The 19157-nt window shown below is 40.4% G+C and overlaps 1 protein-coding gene across 1 annotated transcript; it reads right to left on the bottom strand.

Annotated features, from left to right (window-relative positions):
* Positions 1 to 2951: 2951 nt before the first annotated feature.
* On the bottom strand, positions 2952 to 18788 carry LOC149309221 (RNA N(6)-adenosine-methyltransferase METTL16-like). Its single transcript, XM_089531992.1, has 9 exons — positions 18549 to 18788; positions 17715 to 17917; positions 16847 to 16987; positions 14918 to 15033; positions 13914 to 14056; positions 12606 to 12675; positions 10787 to 10876; positions 7703 to 7876; positions 2952 to 7601 (listed from the first exon to the last, which is right to left on the bottom strand). Exons 1-9 carry the CDS (start codon positions 18674 to 18676, stop codon positions 6987 to 6989), a joined length of 1680 nt encoding a protein of 559 aa, XP_089388118.1. The 5' UTR covers positions 18677 to 18788; the 3' UTR covers positions 2952 to 6986.
* Positions 18789 to 19157: the final 369 nt, after the last annotated feature.

Consider the following 19157-nt stretch of genomic DNA (forward strand, 5'->3'; position numbering starts at 1 on the left):
AAATTTATTAAGAAAAATGCTAGGGGATCAAACCCGAGAGGAAGCTACCCGGTGTCCTCCTACTGGTCTAATACCAGTATTACTGGTGGCAGGCTCTTATTATTCAGGAGGGAAGGAAAGGCACTCTGCCCTTGCTTATAAGTAATGTGATTGCTTCCTATGCTGTGATCTATGGGACTGAGTAGCAGATTTGGGGAAGCTTTACTGAGCACTGGACCAAATAAGACTTGAAGGTGAGCAGTGGGGGAAGGGGACTGGGAGGGAAGGAATTATGGAAGGTCACAGGGCTTTGGGAAGTGGGCGCATGGTGCATGCTCTACCCAGATGTGCTCAGCATTTCCCCAAGGGCTGTTTCATGCCATTCTCTGGGCTGAAAACATTCCAGTGGGGTCACCTTAGCTAAGAGGGCATTATGTACCCCACATGCTCAGGTGGCTGGGAACAGTATCTCATTTCTCCCTCAATTAGCTCCTGATTAGCACCATTCCCTGGCCCCCAGCCAGCCTCCATTTAATGCACCATTAATAATTCACTTCTCTGGTAGCAGCAACACAATGGGAGAAAGGGCCAGCCAAGGCTGTGCTTTAGGATCTGAATGCAAGATCCAGAATGCAAGTGAACAAGCACAATGCAGGAGGATGCTGCAGAGAGCAGCCAAGAACAGCAAGCCGACCAGTCTCTGCTCTTTGAAAATCACAGAAAAAGAGGCTCAGATCAGGCTTTTGATAATAGTTTATCTAATATGTAACTGACAATAATGAATCTATATTATTAGCATGTAATTTTGGTTAGTAAAGTAAAATTACTAACCACTGGTTATAAGGGATGATAGTCACAAAACATACTTACAAAGCATGTTAAGAAATTGTATCAAAATTATGTATGTTAGCCCTCGTATTTATTGCAGAGCCATATCTTACGTGTGACTTGTTGGACCAAAGGTATGGTTCTGGTTTTGTGTGGATTTGACTTCCAGGCAAGTAAGGACACTGAAAACAATACCTCTAAACTTCTTTAAACTGCCTTCTGGAAAAGTTGCCATCCAAAGGCTGGAGCAGTCTCTGTAGGGGCTGACCCTTCTGTTCAGTAGATGCCAGTTCTGAAGGAACTGCAGATACTGTTTACCTCTTTGTCTAGCTATCGTCCGATTTCTCTTCTTCCTTTTCTTTCTAAGGTTTTGGAACGGGTTGTTTATTCTCGCTGTCTTGAGTTTCTTGAAGCCAACTCCATCCTCGATCCCTTTCAGTCTGGTTTCCGCCCAAGGCATTCTACTGAGACAGCTCTCACTAAGATTTCGAATGACCTTTTACAGGCCAAGGCTAATGGCCTTTACTCTGTTCTCATCCTTCTTGATTTGTCTGCAGCCTTTGACACTGTTGATCACTTTCTCCTAATTGACATACTCTCTGACCTTGGGTTCTCAGACTCTGTTCTTGACTGGTTTAGATCTTACTTGTCTGGCAGATCTTTTGCAGTAGTTGCAGGGGGCCAGACTTCTTCTCCTGTTCCCTTATCAGTTGGAGTTCCCCAGGGCTCTGTTCTGGGTCCCCTTCTGTTTTCTCTCTACACACTGTCCTTAGGAAAACTCATTAGTGCTCTTGGCTTTTCCTACCATCTGTATGCCGATGACACCCAGCTGTATCTTTCCACCCTTGATCTTTCTCCAAGGCTTGAACAGCAAGTTTCGTCTTGCCTCACAGCTGTCTCGCAGTGGATGTGCCATCGGCATTTGAAGCTCAACATGTCCAAGACGGAGCTTCTTGTCTTTCCTCCTAAGCCCACCCTTCAACACTCCTTTTCTGTCTCTATGAACAACATTTCTATTCAACCAGTCCAGCAAGCCTGCAGTCTTGGTTTTATCTTTGACTCTTCTCTGTCGTGTATCCCTCAGATCCAGACCACAGCCAAGGCTTGTAGATTCTTCTTGTACAATATTGCCAAAATCCGACCATATCTCTCTGCCTCTACTGCCAAGATCCTGGTCCATGCCCTAGTGATCTCACGATTTGATTACCGTAATGTCCTCCTCGCTGGGCTTCCTCTTTCTCACCTCCGTCCTTTAATCTCTGTCCAGCATTCAGCTGCACGCATTATCACTTCCACCCACCGCGCTGACCACTTCTCTCCTGTGTTGGCATCCCTTCACTGGCTCCCCCTCCCTTTCCGCATTCAGTATAAGCTCCTGATGTCGACATTTAAAGCCCTCCATGGACTGGCCCCTCCTTACTTATCAGACCTTCTTTTTCCTCACCTTTCCACTCGGGCCCTCCATTCTGGTAGTCAAGGTCTGCTGTCCCAGCCCAGGATTTCCTCTGCCCCATCCCGGATTCGCCCCTTTTCACTTGCTGCCCCTCACTCCTGGAACCTTCTTCCCCCACAAGCAAGAGCCATCACTTCTTTAACCAGCTTCAAAACGGAGTTGAAAACCATCCTGTTCAGAGAAGCCTTCCCAGGCATTGCATAATTGTTGCTTACTATTTGATGTTCTTTTGGTGCCTGTTTATCAAACCATTTCCTGTATTGCTACATACTGTATATGCATTATCCTACTTGAGAGTATGTATTTTCCCTGGAAGATTAACCATCCATTATGAAGCCAAGCCCTCCCTCCAGTCCATCTGCCTTGGTCCAGGCCTCGGAGGTAGAGAGGAACTGCTGGACCTCTTACCCTTTCCCTCCACCACTCCCTTCTCCTTCTGTGTCATGTCTTTTTAGATTGTAAGCCCGAGGGCAGGGAACCGTCTAACTGAAAAGATTGCATGTACAGCGCTGTGTAAATTTACAGCGCTTCATAAATAAAGGTTAATAATAATAATAATAATAATAATAATAATAATAATAATACCAAGCCATGAAAAAGGATCAAAATGGCTGCAACTGCAGGACTTAAACACTAGATGATAGTAGAAAGCATGGAGAAACAGATGCAACTGTAATTTGTTCACCAGAAATTTAAAAATATATATACTATATTTACCAATACATCTTTATTGAATAAGTCTCCAGACCATTTGAAAGATATACTATATGAATTTTTTTTAAAAACCCAATTATTATGATATATACCAACACAGATTTAAAACTGTCAATCCTCCTTTTAAAAAAACATTGAATATCTAATACTAAATACTTCTTGACTTCTATGGATTTGCTTTTCTCTCTAAAGTCTGTATGTATTTTCAATCTATATTATAATTGTTTGTAATATATCAATCCATATGAATATCTGTTGCCATTCTCCTAGCAAAATATGGCATCACTGTTTCCAACAACGTACAACTAGCATGCCTTCAGAACATACGTACTAAATACATTTAATTCCACTCCTTTATTAGTGATATATTTAACAAGGCAAGAGGGTCTACGGTTAATTTACAGCCAGATATATCTTTATCTTTTCTTATGTTTGCCCAGATTTACATTGATATATGTTCACTACTCATGTTTAAAATCAGCATTATTATTTCATGTCCAGGAAACTGAGATTACTTCCAATTTGTGAATAACACAATTTTATAATCCTGCCCCCCGCCCCAGCTCTTCTATACATTGACCATTTCAGTAATTAACTCTGGTATTAATTTTGCTAGACTTTTTCATTCTCTGAAGATGCCAGCCACAGATACTGGCGAAACGTCAGGAATAAACTCTTCTAGAACATGGCCACATAGCCTGAAAAACCCACAAAAATCTATAGCTAGACTTTCCCCAATTGACTCAGCTATTCTTACTGAGTTTCATTTATAGCAACAACTTACAGAAATATCTCTTTTCTTTGCAAAGTACTGGGGAAATTACACCCCTTCTTTGAGTCACATTCAGATCTGTCATAATATTCCCATTCTTGCTGAGGCCTCCCACTTTCAACAAATGATGTTGCAACAGAATGTTAGCATTATTGTTGCTTATTATTTTTAAACTGTACACAGTATCAAGTACTACCTCACACTTAAGTTTGTTTAGTAAAGTACTGATCGTACAGCGTTCCAGTGTGTGCTACTTCATCACTTCAGTTTGCCTCCTCTTGCCAATGGGAATAACTGCAACCCTGGAACTCAACAAGAAGTTTAGCATTATATCCAGACTGGAATTCCTAGTTTGTTCTTGCCCAAATAATAATAATAATAATAATAATAATAATAATAATAATAATAATAATAAAATTGTTCTTGATTTATCATATATATTCATGCATAAGTCAACCTCGTGTGTAGGTCAAGAGATGGTTTCAGGACCAAAATTATGGATATGAGCCAAGGGTCAAATTTACAGACATGTAACAAGGAACAAAGGAAAGGAAAGCAATGCCAAAAAAAAAACCTTTACAAAATACCAGCAGGCATAACTGTTTGTGCTAATCCTAAAGGCTGGATAAATGAGGAGGGAGCTTCATGTATAAGTCGAGAGAAGGTTTTGGGACCAACATTATGGATTTTGATATGATACATGGATAAGTCAAGGTAAAACTTAGGGGCATGTAACAATGGATGGAAAGGACAAAGCAAAGGAAAACAATGCCAAAAAACCCTTACAAAATTACAGCAGGTGTAACTGTGCTCATCCTAAAGGCTGGATGGATGAAGAGGGAATCAAGATAAAATGGTTGCTGTACAATGTATGTGTGTGTGGGGGGGAGGTAGTGACCAGGTAAGGACAGGGCTAAGAAAATGTGCACATGTCAAAATGGATGTAAGAGGCAAGAATTAAGGTACAGTATTCTTATCAAATAGGAACCATCCCCTTCTCTGAGTAGATCAGTGAAAGGCGACAGCTTAGTTTGTCCTGGGATGACCTAAAAGAAGCACCAACCCTCTCTACTCTCTTAATGCTCCTTTGGGGAGAAGTGCCAAAGAGCTGCTGCCATCATTATTTTCCCACCCAGACATTCAAAAAGACCAGAAGCAGTGGTGCAGATGAGAGAGTAGAGGGAGCTGCCTTTAGGCCTTCTGAACTCTCACCTTTCACCAGTCTACTCAGAGAAAGGTATGGAAAAGTAAGAATTAAGGAATAGTGCTTCCACTAACCTATGGATAAGTCAACCCAGGTTTTGGACCAATTTTTTTTACTAAAATGTCTGGAGTTATACATGAGTATATACAGTACAATAAGTTTCCTGTCTTGCTTGTGAGTGATAGGAATCAGATTTGGACACAATCTCAAATCTTTTCTTTCCTAGCTTTGACTACTTCCACTGGAAGGAGAAGCCAAGCTGAAGTGACTGGCTATCATGTACAAACACAATGCTTGTGGCTGATAAGGCAGGGATCTCCAGAATCCTTGTTTCACGTTTTTATTCAAATGCTGCCAATGCCTAATGGTTTTCAATACCACTCGATAATATGGCATTTTATTTTCTCCTTCAGGATAACTTTATGAGTAACTTTAGTTACGTTAGAATTTGGGACAAAGTCATTAATGTCCAAAGAGTCTCTAAAAGACAATGCCAGTGCAAGAAAAACAATGCAAGGCTTTTTCTTAAATGTAACTGCTGTGAGCCATTGTTGTCAATAGCCATATTTTCATATCTTGCCGATTCTTAACAATCAAGACATTATAATTACTATCAGCTTGATCTGTGAAATCCCTAGGTATTTATCTAACAAATATCAATGTTTCTTTCCTTTGCTCTCTTTAGAACCTTTAATTTCATTCTTAATTAGTGATCTGTATTAAAGCCTGCTATTTTAGATTTTTCAATCTGTACAGTGCAAGATGTTTGAAGAAGCTGTAGGTTTTTAATTGTTTTAAAAAGCTGAATCACTTTACTTGGCTGCTGCATGTGCACATTTTAGAATGACATAATTTAAAAGGGGGTTGTAAGAAAAAGGCATTTATAGCCTGGGCCTAAACATATGTATGCAGAACATAGTCTCCAGAGTGAGGCTTGCATAGATCTCACCTTACAATGAGATGAGAAGTCTTTTGTATATTCATAAAGCCTCTTTGCATGAGCTAGCAAATGAACCAGGAGATTTCTAATTAACTATGGTTTCCCATTTCACCTGAAGGGTTAACAGTTGTAGAATACGCCTGGATACCAAGATAACTTCAGACCATCATTTTAGTTCTTGCCTTTTTCTGAAGCTGTTTCCTGGTTCTAAAATAGAAATCTACAGTTAGTGGAAGACCTTTTGAACTCTCTACATGTTCATACAAGGGGGCTGTATGCACTGCCTCTAAGCCTTACTTATATTTTGGCTTATTACAGTGAGATAGGATCATATGGATACAGCCACTAAAATCAACAGGTCTTGCTTCCAAAATTAGCTTGTTATTTGGACCACACAGTTCAGCAGTGATGACAATGGGAACTAAAAGTACCATTTTTCTCACTCTTCATTTGAACTTTAAATTTATTGAAAAATTATTTTCAGCAATAAATCAGAATAGATTTTCACAACCTATAGCAAAAATAAACAAATCAGCAATGTCTTTGTCCAGATTCTGTCCTTTCAAAACTGGAGCTGTATCACATAAAAAATATCTCTTCAATATCAATCCAAGATTCCCCAGAATTTACTAGGAAACTAACATGGGAGAAAAAATACAGATATAAAACCATTATATTAATGAGCAGCTAACTGGCAAAGAATGCACAACAGCATTGCCTTTCTAAGGCAGATACAGTGTTGTATTTTAGTGTATAGTGTAACAGCTAGAACATTCACATTCAGATACACAAAAGCAGCAGTGATCCAGATTAAATTAGTTGCACTTGCGTTTCATTGAAATCAAAGTGAAAATTTAGACACAATTTACATCTATTGAGTTTAATGAGAACCAAGTACAACTAGCTTAGTTTTAACCCAACCTAAGGTTTTTCTTTTTCTTTTTTTAAAAATCATGGTAAGTCCCAAAACTTCACACTATAGAAGGGCTTTTAAAAATAGTTACTGTTCATAGCAGTGCTGTATTGAAATACATTAAACACATTTGCAAGCTTACAAAAATAAAATTAATGTAATCTCCTTCTCTTTCATAACTATTTAAATTGTGACCAACCGAAATATTTGGTTCTTTAGATAGGTACACAACTGGTTCATTAAGTCTCTGTTCTGTCCCTCAGTCCAGTGCATTTCTACTAAGGTGTCTGGCCCTTCCTTCTTCACAGTTAAAACACACTTGAAAAGAAACCATTCACTTGAGCTGTTGGCAGTCTCTCCAAGTTCAAGACTTAGGTCATTGGTGCCCAAGACCCCAGAATCCTCTTTCACATCGCTGGAATCTCCTAAGCCTTCTAAAACATGTGCTGGTTCCTCTACTCTATTGTTTTCTTCAAGGTGCCTGGAAATGTCTTCTTCTTTCACAACTTGTGCACTATTTAGCCCATCACCCTCTGGTGACTCCAGATCACAACCAACGGCAACAGATGTTTTTTCAGTGTTTTCAATCTTGTTTTCTTTACTCTCTGTGGCATTAACTGCATTCTCCTGGGTCTTTTCTTCAGAGGCCTGCAGGAAATCTTCAGATGCCCGAGGAAGTTCACGGAGTTGCCTGACTCTATCCCTCTTCTTCCTTCTTAAGTGGATCCAGGAGTTTTCTTTAGCTGTTAGAAACAAGCTGATTTCATCTTCCCCAGAGGGGAGACTTTTATGTTGAACCTATTGAAGCAAACATGCAAAGTACGTTAATGTAATCCCCTTAGGTCATGACTTTTTCTCTAAAGTAGAATCAAATTTAAAGACTGTTATTGTGACTATACCTTCAGGTCATTAAGAAGTTTTCTAATCCATGCTGCGACTACTGCCACCCCTTCTGTAGTATCTACTGCCATGGATGGACCTTTCATAGCTAACTCTTTTGCTGTAGATGCCAAGACAAGAAATGAAATTGGTTTCCGATGCTTCTCTAGTTTTCTTTTCTTAGAAGGAGGTGACTGAGGAGGCAGAAAACATATACACATATCTACTTTGAATTGAGTAGAATAATTAGAATTCAAAAGATTTCAAATAGGACAGTTGTCATTAAGTAAATGAACAGAAAATTTAGAGCATAGATCCTAAGTTAAGTCAACATAAGGAAGTTCAAAGACAGAAAGGATCCTTTCTTCTCATCCCCCCTTCAGTCACTTGTGCCTCTGCAAAGCCTCTTCTGAGGGTGAAGTTGGAGCATTTTCCCAAACAAAGTGGTAGAGCTGATATTGAGTGTAGAGAATCACCTCTAATTCAGGCCTGGAAGCTACAATAAGTGAGACTTAAGGAAGTTCACAGAAGGAAAGGTTTCCCATCCCCAACTGCTGCAGCCCATGATACTCCAGCCCACAGCACTCAGGAGAGCCCCCTACTCCAGAGAGGTTTCAATAGGGACACAGGTATATACAGCAAGCACAGGTTGCATCTCCCTTATCCAAAATTGTCCACCTGGGTGACTGTGATAGTAACCCCTTTACTTTCTGATGGTTCAATGTGTACAAACTTTGTTTCATGAAAAAAATATTTAAAATTTTGTGTATAAGGCTATGTGTATAAGGTGTATGCAAAGGAACTTCATGTTTAGACTTGGGTCCCTTTCCCAAGATATCTCATTATGTATATGCAAATATTCCAAAATCCAAAAAACTCTGAAATCCAAAGCATTTTGGATAAGGGAGACTCAACCTGTATTTCTTACAGAGAATGCATTGTGTATGTATGGGAGTTGCTAGTATACATACTTTCAATGAAAAAGGATATGAAGGACAAATGTATTAATCATTTTAGCCATGCCAACTAAATTAAGCTTCTGAGATCAGAGGTGTTATTCCTGTGTACTGTATCTGGGAATCAACATGACATTCATACTTTCTTTAAATCTAATTGAAGTGGAAGCCCCCCCCCCCGGGGGGGGGGAATACTGAGGTACCAGGGTGGTGTGGTGAAATTAAGCAATAAAGAAATTTTTGAACATTTTTTTGGGGGGAAACACAAAGTATTTTGCATTAAACATTACTATTACCCCATTTCTGAAATATATTTACTCAGAATTGGTTCTACTGAAAGTTATGGATTTCCGGAACAGTCACAAAAAATTACTTATAAAAAGATAAAAATGAATCATGTAGCACTTTTGAGATTGAGAAGAAGAAATTTCTAGCATAAGCCTTCACGGACTCCAGTCTGATTCCTTTATATCTTTTTATGCTGAAACAGTCTAAAATGTCCGTGTCATCAAATATAACAAAGGATAGCCTGGACCAAGAGTACAAAGAGTGCAACTTTTCCCAACACTGCAGTTTAAGATGCCATTCTTTTTTGAATTAATCATAATCTCTATATAAATGGAAGAAGAAGAAAAATCCTGTTGAAGGGAAAACTAGGAGCAAGTCTGTTGCAGGTAAACAGCTTTTCTGTTAGCTTCACAGCAGACAGAAATCCAGCACTGCCATGTCATGACAGAAAACCATTCCTGTTGAGTAACCCCCTCTCGTGCTGCCATGAAATGTGAGGTGGCCTTAAATTCCTTCCCCCTTCTTCTTCACCTTAGAATACACTAAAAGATTTATGAAAATTGCTACTGGGAGCACACAGCTTCCTCAGCCACTCTGAGTTCCAATATTGGGGGGAAAGTGGGATACTATTACTACCACTACTACTATTAATCATAATGATGATGATGATGGTAATAATAATAACAGCTTCTTTGTTGTAACAGCTCCACTGGCTCCCAGTCTGTTTTTGGGCACAACTCAAAGGGTTGGCAGTAAAGTATAAGCATAAAGTCCTATATGGCTCAAGTTCAGGTTATCTGAAGGACCAATATGTTATCACATTACCCTGACTATGTTTTGATATTTTCTGGGGAGGCCGTTCACTCTGTCCCAATACCCTCACAGATACATGGTAACACAGGAAAATATCTTCTCGGTGGTTGCTCCCAGGCTATGGAAGTCCCTTCCCAGAGAGGTTACTCTGGTGCCATCCCTGCTATACTTTCATTGGCTGGTGAAGTCTTTTTACTTTCAGCAGCCCTTTGATGGCTGATTGCTTGGGGGGGGGGGAGAGTCTTTCAGAATGTGCTATACTGTTTATTTGTTATGTTTTTAATGGCCTTGCTTTTAACTGCTTCTAATTCAATTGTTAGTTTAATAACACTTTTCATTTTTGTATGATATTTTAAAGCTGTTATCCTTTTTAGCCTTTGTAAACTGCCTTGAGCCTAGAAGGGCAAGGCATAAATAAATAATACTGTACTACTAAGCCTAGGAAAACTAGTACAGTTCTCTCAGACAGAAAGTCTGTTACCTCAGGAATTGCCGACTCCAAGCCTCATGCATGCTGAAGTTTTGCAGAGTTGCCATCTAAGGCCTCTAATGCCAGAGAACTCTTCTTGACTGGCAGGAATTAGTCAGGCAGAATGTACCACTTAGCAAAGGAGTTTGGGATGCTTACTAGTGAACCATTCAGTACCTGTCTGTGTCTAAGCAGATGAACAAAACATTTGCAATTCTGTGTTACTGACATTCTTTGTCAGCCTGAGAAGGTAATAGGAGCACTCAGGGAAGGGAACATTCCCCCTCCCTATTTGACATTACCTATGTGCACCTTTTAAATGCTTTAGAACTTACATTTATTTCACACACAATTTTAAGAGATGATCACTTGTGCAAAGAGCTAGTTACTGCTGGGACCTAAATAATTTTTCAAGCAATTCATGGAACTAAAGAAGCTGCCAAATATTTTTCTTAGCCAAAAAAGTCTCCTGACCCTCTGAACAACTGGTGACATTCCACATCTTATGTTATCTGTAATGTAGGTTCAAACAAGATCATGGATGGTACGGGAAGTAGAAAAGATATATAGGCACTTACCGGGACACTGACATTTTCATAAAAGCTCCATGCCAATGCCCACCTCATGGTACGACCTTGACAGAATTCAGTGTGAGTGACTTTAGGAACCTGCACATGAAACAGAAAACAAACTTTATGTTTTGTCTGTTATTTTCTTCCATCATAACTTTGGAGATGTTTGAAATGAGATCACAGACCTCCCATGGTGACATCGTATTCTATCTCTCACTTTAAAGCACTTCATCAAACCAAACAGTAGATCACCTGTGAGCAACCTGCAGCCCACATGCAACTGTCTGAGGCCTTCAGTGCTGCCTAGACAATTGTCTGTGCCCATTCCACTACCAAATTCATACACACACAGACACACACTCCAGCTGCCCGGTTCAGCTGTTTTATTGTGCTTTGAGGCACGGTTGTTACTGAAAGAACAAAAGAAGAATTACACTCCTTGCATGTTATCCTCCCAAAGGAAAATTGTGTTTCCACAGTCCGATGAACAATTATTCGGTGGGTTGTGGTGAGTTCAACTGTGATGAGTAGGATGGCACAAAGGGAGGTTCATCCCTGTGTATTGTGTTTTCCCCTAATGAATGTGCATGTATGTCCATGTATTCACACAGATGTGACAGAGGATGGAGAGGAAGCTGTGTATGGGAGTGAAAAGGATATGAAGTCCAGCTGTACTTACTGTCACCTGACATCCTGTGCAATGTTCCACCAACTAGCAATTAACATTTCATCCCAGTCCACTTCTACATGCAGCTATCAGGGGCAAAAAGGTTGTCTACACAGAATGAAAATGTTTCCCTTTCCCCCACTATCAATTCACAAGAAACTAAATGAGGCCAGACATATGCTTAGAGCAGAACTGGGCAGAAGCAAAGTGCAGACCACAGTATAGTCTGCAGGCACAAAGTAGATCAAGCAAAGTCAGGAGGAAGAGAGGGAAGTGCCCTTTTGGAAGAAAAACAGGAAAAGATTACAAAGTAAGAATATTAAATGGAGACAGAACAAGACAGCTCTTGAAGAAAGCTCAGTTTTGTGAGAGGCAGAAAAGAAAGTGAGAGGAGAGTGATTGGAGGGCCCAGTGAAGGCCGCTTTTTTCCACAGTTTGGGTTACATGGTTTTTTGCATAGATAGTGATGGTTTTTCAGTGCTCTCCTACAAGCAAAAAAGCCTAGCAGTTCAGAAAGGTAGCACAACAGAGTGAGCTAGGCCTGCATTATTGCTTCCTTTTCATAAGGAGTTGCATCCTTGTGTATCTGTTTGTAGATCAGATAGCATTAAAATCAATACTAACTCATTTTCTGGCTTTTCGTCTTTATACATACAAGGCTTTAAAACTTCAAAAAAAGAGTTGGGTGCAGGATACATTTGGAGACAGGGAAATCTACTTTCTTCACCTCTTACTCAGCATCTCTTTGATGCAGCTGCACAGCTGGCTCCCCTCTCTGGCTGGGAAAGTATATTGCAAATACCAGCTGGGGTATAAAAAAAGCTATTTATTCCAAGACTAATGTTAAATTCATCCAAATGAGGGAAAGAAGCTTCACAGTGAAACTCACACTGGTTGCTGATGTGAATGCATCCAGAAAAAATGGTTTCGTTTGTTAGCATGCTTACCTGGAATTAAGAACCCATGAAGTCAATAGGACTGTATTTCAACTGGCACTGGAGAAGATAGCATTCATATCTCTGCCAGATTCTCCAGCCTTCCAGTAGAAACGTACTATGGAAGTGTGTTTTACACAAATTATGTGGGTACAAACTGTAAGGAAAAAACAGTTGCAACACTCTTTCAGTTGTTGTTATAATATATGGTTTATATACTCACTCCATGGATTCGAAGCTCCTCTTTCAATGGGGCCAAGCTGCACTTCTTTCCTAGCATACAACTGTACCACCTGTAATAATGATTCAGAACAAAGCAGTTTAGAAATAGAGATAGATGAGGCAGAGAGGAGGAGAGGCTTTCTGTCTGGGACCAACCCTTTTAGAATGGACAACTGACACTTCCCAGAAGCAAATTATTTGTAGATGAAGATATGAGTGGTTAATATTTGATTATGACTCTTGAAAACTAACAAGAAGTTAATTGTAGCCTCCAATTGCTATTAATTAAGGTCATTTGAAATAAGAAGTTGTTTGTTGGTGGCGGCAAATTTAATGATAGGAGCTGCAAAGGAGCACATGTGGCCCACAGATCACAGGTTTGTCGCCCCTGAAATATGGGGACAAACTAGCACCTAATTTCAATCCATTCATATCTTGTTGCTACCAAAAATCAGTAAGATTTGTTTGGGGTAATATGTGTGATTGGGAAAGGAAAGGAAAAAGATCATGTTGGATGCGATGGAAAAGGGAATATTTATATCAAAGAATTCACAGATTAGACATGGTCACATCACACAGTAGGACCAGCCTTTTCTGTGGTTGCCCCTAGACTCTAGAACTGCTTGCCCAGGGAGACCAGAATGGGCCCTTCCTTGATGGCCATCCATCGACAGGCAAAAACCTTCCTCTTCAGACAGGCATTCAAAACAGAAAGCTTTTAAAGAATGGCCTGGGATGCTATATTGTTTTAATGTATTTTAAACATTTTTATCTTCTTAAAGTAGTCAATATTTTAGCATGTAATTTGTTTTAATTTAATTTTGTTTTAATGTAATATTTTTGTATGTTTTTAATTGTATTGTTTTTAATGTAAGCCGCCCTAAGTCCCAGTCCTGGAAGAAGGGTGGGATGATGATGATGATGATGATGATAATAATAATAATAAATTATTTAAAAGATGGTATAGCTATGATTGTCAGTATACTGACAACTGCTCAACCCTGTATATTATTGGAAAATGTTCTCCTGTACTTCATCAGACGTACGTGTGTGTGTGTGTGTGTGTGTGATATAACAAAACAGTGGACCACTCCCATCCATGGAGGTTCGGGTTCCAGGCCTCCCTGGGGATGGACAAAAGCATGGACAGCCATGCCCCATATAATTTTATTTATTTTTAATCTGTAGTGGAAATACAGATGATATCACTGTAAGATATTTCCATTTTTAAAATATTTTAGATTTTTTTAAAAAAGTTGGATTGTAAGAGCCATTGGAAATAATTGTTTACTTTTATCTAGAATTTTACCTTAATCTTTTTTTAAGCTGCAGACTATCATGGATAATCCTCTTGACAAATTCTAGCTCTCCACCTTCAGCCATGATCTCAGTGATTCCTCCTGTGTTAACTGAACTTGGAGGTGGTCTTCTAGGATTACGAGAATTTACTCCCTAGGGAAGAAACAAAATGTTCACATTATGAAGCTGAAAACTAAACTAACTCTTCCTTGACAAATAATTATATTGTTATATCTCACCTTCCTTTTCTGTGTACCCTGGCATTCTTATTTTTCTCTACAACACTGCAAATATCACTACTTCGACTACTAATAGAGCCCTTCTACAAAATTTTCTTGGTGAAAATTTGGGTCCATGCTCTGATCATATCCACCTTAATCAATGCAGCCTTTTTCTTTTTGGCCACACCTTGTTTATCCAGAGTTCAAGCCTCTGTTCAAAATACTATTGCCCTAACCATTCAACTCTCATTATTCAGACATTCCTATTCATACATTCGAATCTCTTTATTATGCTCCTATTTCATTCTACATCTTGTTCAGACTTCTTGTCCTAACCTTTTATACTCCTACAGCCATGTCTCACCCACTCTTTCTGTATTCACTGCAACACACTCTACCACATTCTTTATTTCTCAACCTTAACACAAGAAGCTACTTGAACAAATTACATTCTTCAACCATCCCACCTGCTGCCCATTTACCTGTAGGATGACCCCCCCCCCCCCAGCTATGCTACCTTTCTTCCTTCAAATACTCCTGCAAACCTGCCTGTGAACACTCTACCATTTATTTGTTCATATACATGCATCTCTACACCCTACGTTGTTTAATAGTTCTCTCTCTCAGTTCTTGGCATCCCTTCTGTCTGTCTCTTCCACCTGTTTCCCGTCACTCTGTTGTTATTGTGTGACTACCAGTCGTATCTGACTTATGGCAATTCTAAGGTGACCCTATCACAGGGTTTTCTAGGGCTGAGAGAATGTTAACACCCAATAATCAGGAATCAACATACCTTTGCTTCCAGCTGGTTGGCAAAGAAAGGAGGGTTGCACATGCAGAAATCGTATATAACTTCAGATTCTTCTTCTAATGCATCCAGCAGGAGTGTCTTCTGTGGCACTTTCACAACTGCAAGAAAAGCAAAGTTGAATAATTCATTTTCATACAAAATGATAGAAACTTGTACACTGCCGTAAATAAAGACAGACATGGTTGTTTTTGCCTCTTACTGCTACTGAGAACTAGTTTTTTAAAAAAGAAAAGAAAAAGCAAATGTTTACGCAGGCTGTTGCATTAATACACAGGCACAACTAACAAATTCACAGTATTGTTATTCTTTTAAAACAATTGCAATGGGACCTTGATATCTGTGGGGGATCCGTTCCAGACCTGCGGATACCAAAAACTGTGGGATCTCAAGTTCTGTTGTCCCTAATTTCAGCACATGCAATCGGCCATTAGGGACAATGGGATGGGGTCTTACCTGAAGTCCCATTGTACCGAATGATGGTACAGCCATGTGCACATGCCACCATTAGGGAGGACAGGGGCATGGCCGTGAGCATGTGCAGCCACTGGAGACAATGGGGGCTTGCCCTCCTCAGATGCTTAAATCCACAGATGGCAAGACTGTGGATAAGAAAGCCCTGCTGTAGTACATTAAGTTCTGCAACTCTGATTTCATTATTAGCCTAGCTGGAGTTCAACTACAATAGCTGAAGCACAGGTAACCAAGAAAAGATTGGAGGAAAATGACAGGGCCCAAAACCCCAGCATTATGACTGGTCATATGAAGGTCTGAGAAAACACAGTGCATAGGTACGTAACTAGCTGAAGCCTGATGGTCACACTCCTTTCACTGGATCTAAGACAACCTGCTTCCATTATCTGAATGTTTAAAGAAGTTGACCAAACTGCCCATCTGATGGGAGCAATATTGTTAGGCTTCCCCCCACCCCCTTCTCCACAGCTCTTTTAAGTTCAGAAGGGACCTTTTTCCAAACTAGAAAGTGAATTGCAAGCCAGTTTAGCGGGGGGGGGGGGGGGGGGGAAGCTGCCCCAGGCTATAAGCATCTGTTTGAGTATAAGTTTGAGGAGACCTGATGAGATTGTTCTGCATACAATTTGGGTTAAAATTCCCAAAACATTTTGTGTGGGTGGGCCCTTGGGGACCATAAAACTAGCTCTGGGTGGCTCCATCTGGGCTAGGGGCCATATTATATCCATTCCTGACCTATAAGTAACACAAACCAGAAGCAGACACAGCAACTCCAAGCAGCTTCATTGGCAGAAGTCCAGTTTACAAACTGCCACTTACATAAAGCTCCCATATCAGTGGTCAGTCTTGTCCCCCTTTCCTCAAATCTGGTTTCAGTCATGTAAGAGAATGATTTTACAGAACTGGGTGCAGATTTTTCCTCAAGTGACATGGTTGATTCCATGTCAGAGACAAAATCATTTACAAATTTTATTTATTTTTATTTATTATGGTATTTATGGTATCCGGGGGGGGGTATTCTAAAGATTCATTTTAGTACAAAATTGCTTCTAACACTTTTTTGTACAGCAGCACTTCATAGTTTAGATCACCTGGTCAGTGTCACTTCCTATACCTCTTCCTGTTACATGCCTCTCTTCCTACTTACTCTGTCATTTCATTTGCTGTACTATCCCTTTATTTTTTTTAATGAGCTGGAGTGATTTCAACTGCAGGTAGAAGTTTGGGGAACAGAGTTCCTATCCACAGACACAGAAAAAAGTAAGATAACCAGTCACTCAATGAAATAATATTAAACATGATCAAGAAAAATATTAATACACCTCTAACTCTATAGCCAAAGAAAATAGCCTTTACAATCATGCAACAAATTATACTGTCTGCTAAACAGCTGACAAACTATTTGGCTGCAAAGGGATGGGACAAGAAGATATAGCAGGATACCTTTTATAAGATCAGATAAGTTATTTTGTTCCACATTTTTCTTGGCATAGCTGAAACAGACATCATCCACTTCTGTTGCAATGAAATACCATCTGTTCAAAGTGGCACCAAGTAATGGGTAAATACAAGATGCACCTGTACCTACATTGCACCCAAGGAGGAAAAGTTCACAGGTTAAAACAGTGTGAATAAGCACCCAAACATGCTACCTATCTTTTCAAAGGTTAAAAATAACAAGTATGTCAGCAGTTAGGAAGCAAGACATACCAGTTAAAATATGTCAGTGTTTACTTAAAGTCACCATTCAAAATGAACATTGCTTACTTCACAAATATCATATAGTAAATTATATCTAACAGGAGCAGGAACACACCATTATAGAACTGATACAGCAGGGACAAACTGGATTTTCACACTCATGGGAGCATCAACAATTCGCTCCTATGTATTTCTTACATGAAGTAAAGCTACAGTAAATGGGGGATAAAGGAGACCTGAATCCCATTGTCTAGTTTCTTCTGTCTGTGCCACAGTAGCTCATAAAGTGGAGGGTGACATGGTATCATTGTATCAGGCAGTTTGTATGTTGGGTGGTGAGACATAAGGGCAGTGTCTCCCATTTGATATGAGTATTTGGCTACAATGTGACATCCTATTATCAGAGACACCAATATGTTTGTTGTTCATGCTGTAGCTATTATCCTTGCTCCTGTGATTTAGCACTGGCATTTATTTTCCTCCTCGACTTTTATACTGTGAGTAAACACTGATACAAACTAAGTCAAAGTGATTTACTGCAGTAATATAAATGCCCATGGGCATAGTGGGACAATAGGAGTGCTCTACTAGTCACTATCATACACCTTACCTATGTCTATTCCCCATATTACAGAGCCTTTAGCAGCAGCTTCTTGCTGCGCAATCAGATCTTCAACCCAGTGGATATAGTTTAGTCTCAAGGGAACTGTTGGGATAAGCCTTTCTAACGGTATGTCGATTTGCAGCCCGAAGTCTTCTTTCAACAGCGTACATGTCAGAGCTCTCACTGCTTCTGGATTCTTGAAGTTTACACTGAAAAACATATAACAGATGAGTTTACTATATCAGGGCTTTGAGTCTTGAGTCAAGAAAAATAGCATGGGATATTTCATAGATAAAACACAACCCCAATAAATAAACTTGGGCTGTCATAAGACTTGCAAATAAGCACTGCAAATAGTGTCAAAGAAAGGCCTTAGCATAGTGGTAAATACATTTCTTATATAGAAAAATCCCAATAGCCTGGGATTTTGGGAGCCGAAGTCCAAAGTCTGTGCCCCACAAGAGCTTTTGGACTTCATCTCCCAGAAGCCTCAGCCATGTTGCCCAATAGCCTGGGATTCTGGGAGTTGAAGTCCAAAGTCTGTGCCCTTTAAGAGCTTTTGGACTTCATCTCCCAGAAGCCTCAGCCATGTTGGCCAATAGCCTGGGATTCTGGGAGTTGAAGTCCAAAGTCTGTGCCCTTTAAGAGCTTTTGGACTTCATCTCCCAGAAGCCTCAGCCATGTTGCCCAATAGCCTGGGATTCTGGGAGTTGAAGTCCAAAACAAAATCCCTCAAAGGACAGAGTGGGGGGGGGACCACTGTGAGCACCTTTGAGACTCCCAAGCGCTCTCTCCATACTGATCTCTATATAAGTAGCTTTAGGCGTCTGCTGGCTTTACCTGACTCTCCCCGAGAGGTTTAGCTGCACGTGCTGCTTGAATTCTGGGTACTTGGAGGCTAGGTAGGCGAAGTCGGGGGGCTTGTCCTTGTAGCGGTTCCGGGCGTGCATGGACTTGTTGAGAGCCATGTCCCTGAAGGGGAAGAAGCGCCTCCGTCCTGAAAAGTAAAGGGAAAGCACAGCATCAGCCCTTGAGGGCTCCAAGGGAAAGGGGCAGGCTGCAACCCCCGGACTTCCGGTCCCAGGCGTCTCTATGAATGATCCTCCTCCGCGCAGAGAGGAGGAAACACCGGAAGTTATGAATTTGTTTATTCGCGGCTGGTGGTGCCGCTCTGCCACTTTAAACTCTATGGTTTAAGGCCCAGTGGTTTCTCCCCCAACTGTGCTCTTTTAAGGGATTTTTTTTGGACTTCAGCTCCCAGAATCCCAAGCCATTGGTCAACATGGCTGAGGCTTCTGGGAGCTGAAGTCCAAAATCTCTTAAAGTCCACAGTTCAACAGTGGTCCCCAAACTCTGCTCTTAAGAGGTTTTGCACTTCAGCCCCCAGAACCCCAAGTTATTGGCCAGCATGGCTGAGGCTTCTGGGAGATGAAGTCCCAAAAAGGGCAC

This window comes from Sceloporus occidentalis, unplaced genomic scaffold (assembly GCF_023333645.1).
Source record: "Sceloporus occidentalis isolate IW3139 unplaced genomic scaffold, rSceOcc1.0.p SCAF_7, whole genome shotgun sequence".
NCBI classification, from domain to species: domain Eukaryota; kingdom Metazoa; phylum Chordata; class Lepidosauria; order Squamata; family Phrynosomatidae; genus Sceloporus; species Sceloporus occidentalis.

Excerpts from the sequence above, each read along its gene's own strand:
- LOC149309221 (XM_089531992.1), bottom strand. The coding sequence starts at position 18,676 with ATGGCTCTCAACAAGTCCATGCACGCCCGGAACCGCTACAAGGACAAG. Across the intron at positions 14,057-14,917 it reads CCAACCAGCTGGAAGCAAAG|GGAGTAAATTCTCGTAATCC; the intron begins GTATGTTGATTC and ends TTTCTTCCCTAG. Across the intron at positions 10,877-12,605 it reads AGGAGCTTCGAATCCATGGA|GTTCCTAAAGTCACTCACAC; the intron begins GTGAGTATATAA and ends TTTCATGTGCAG.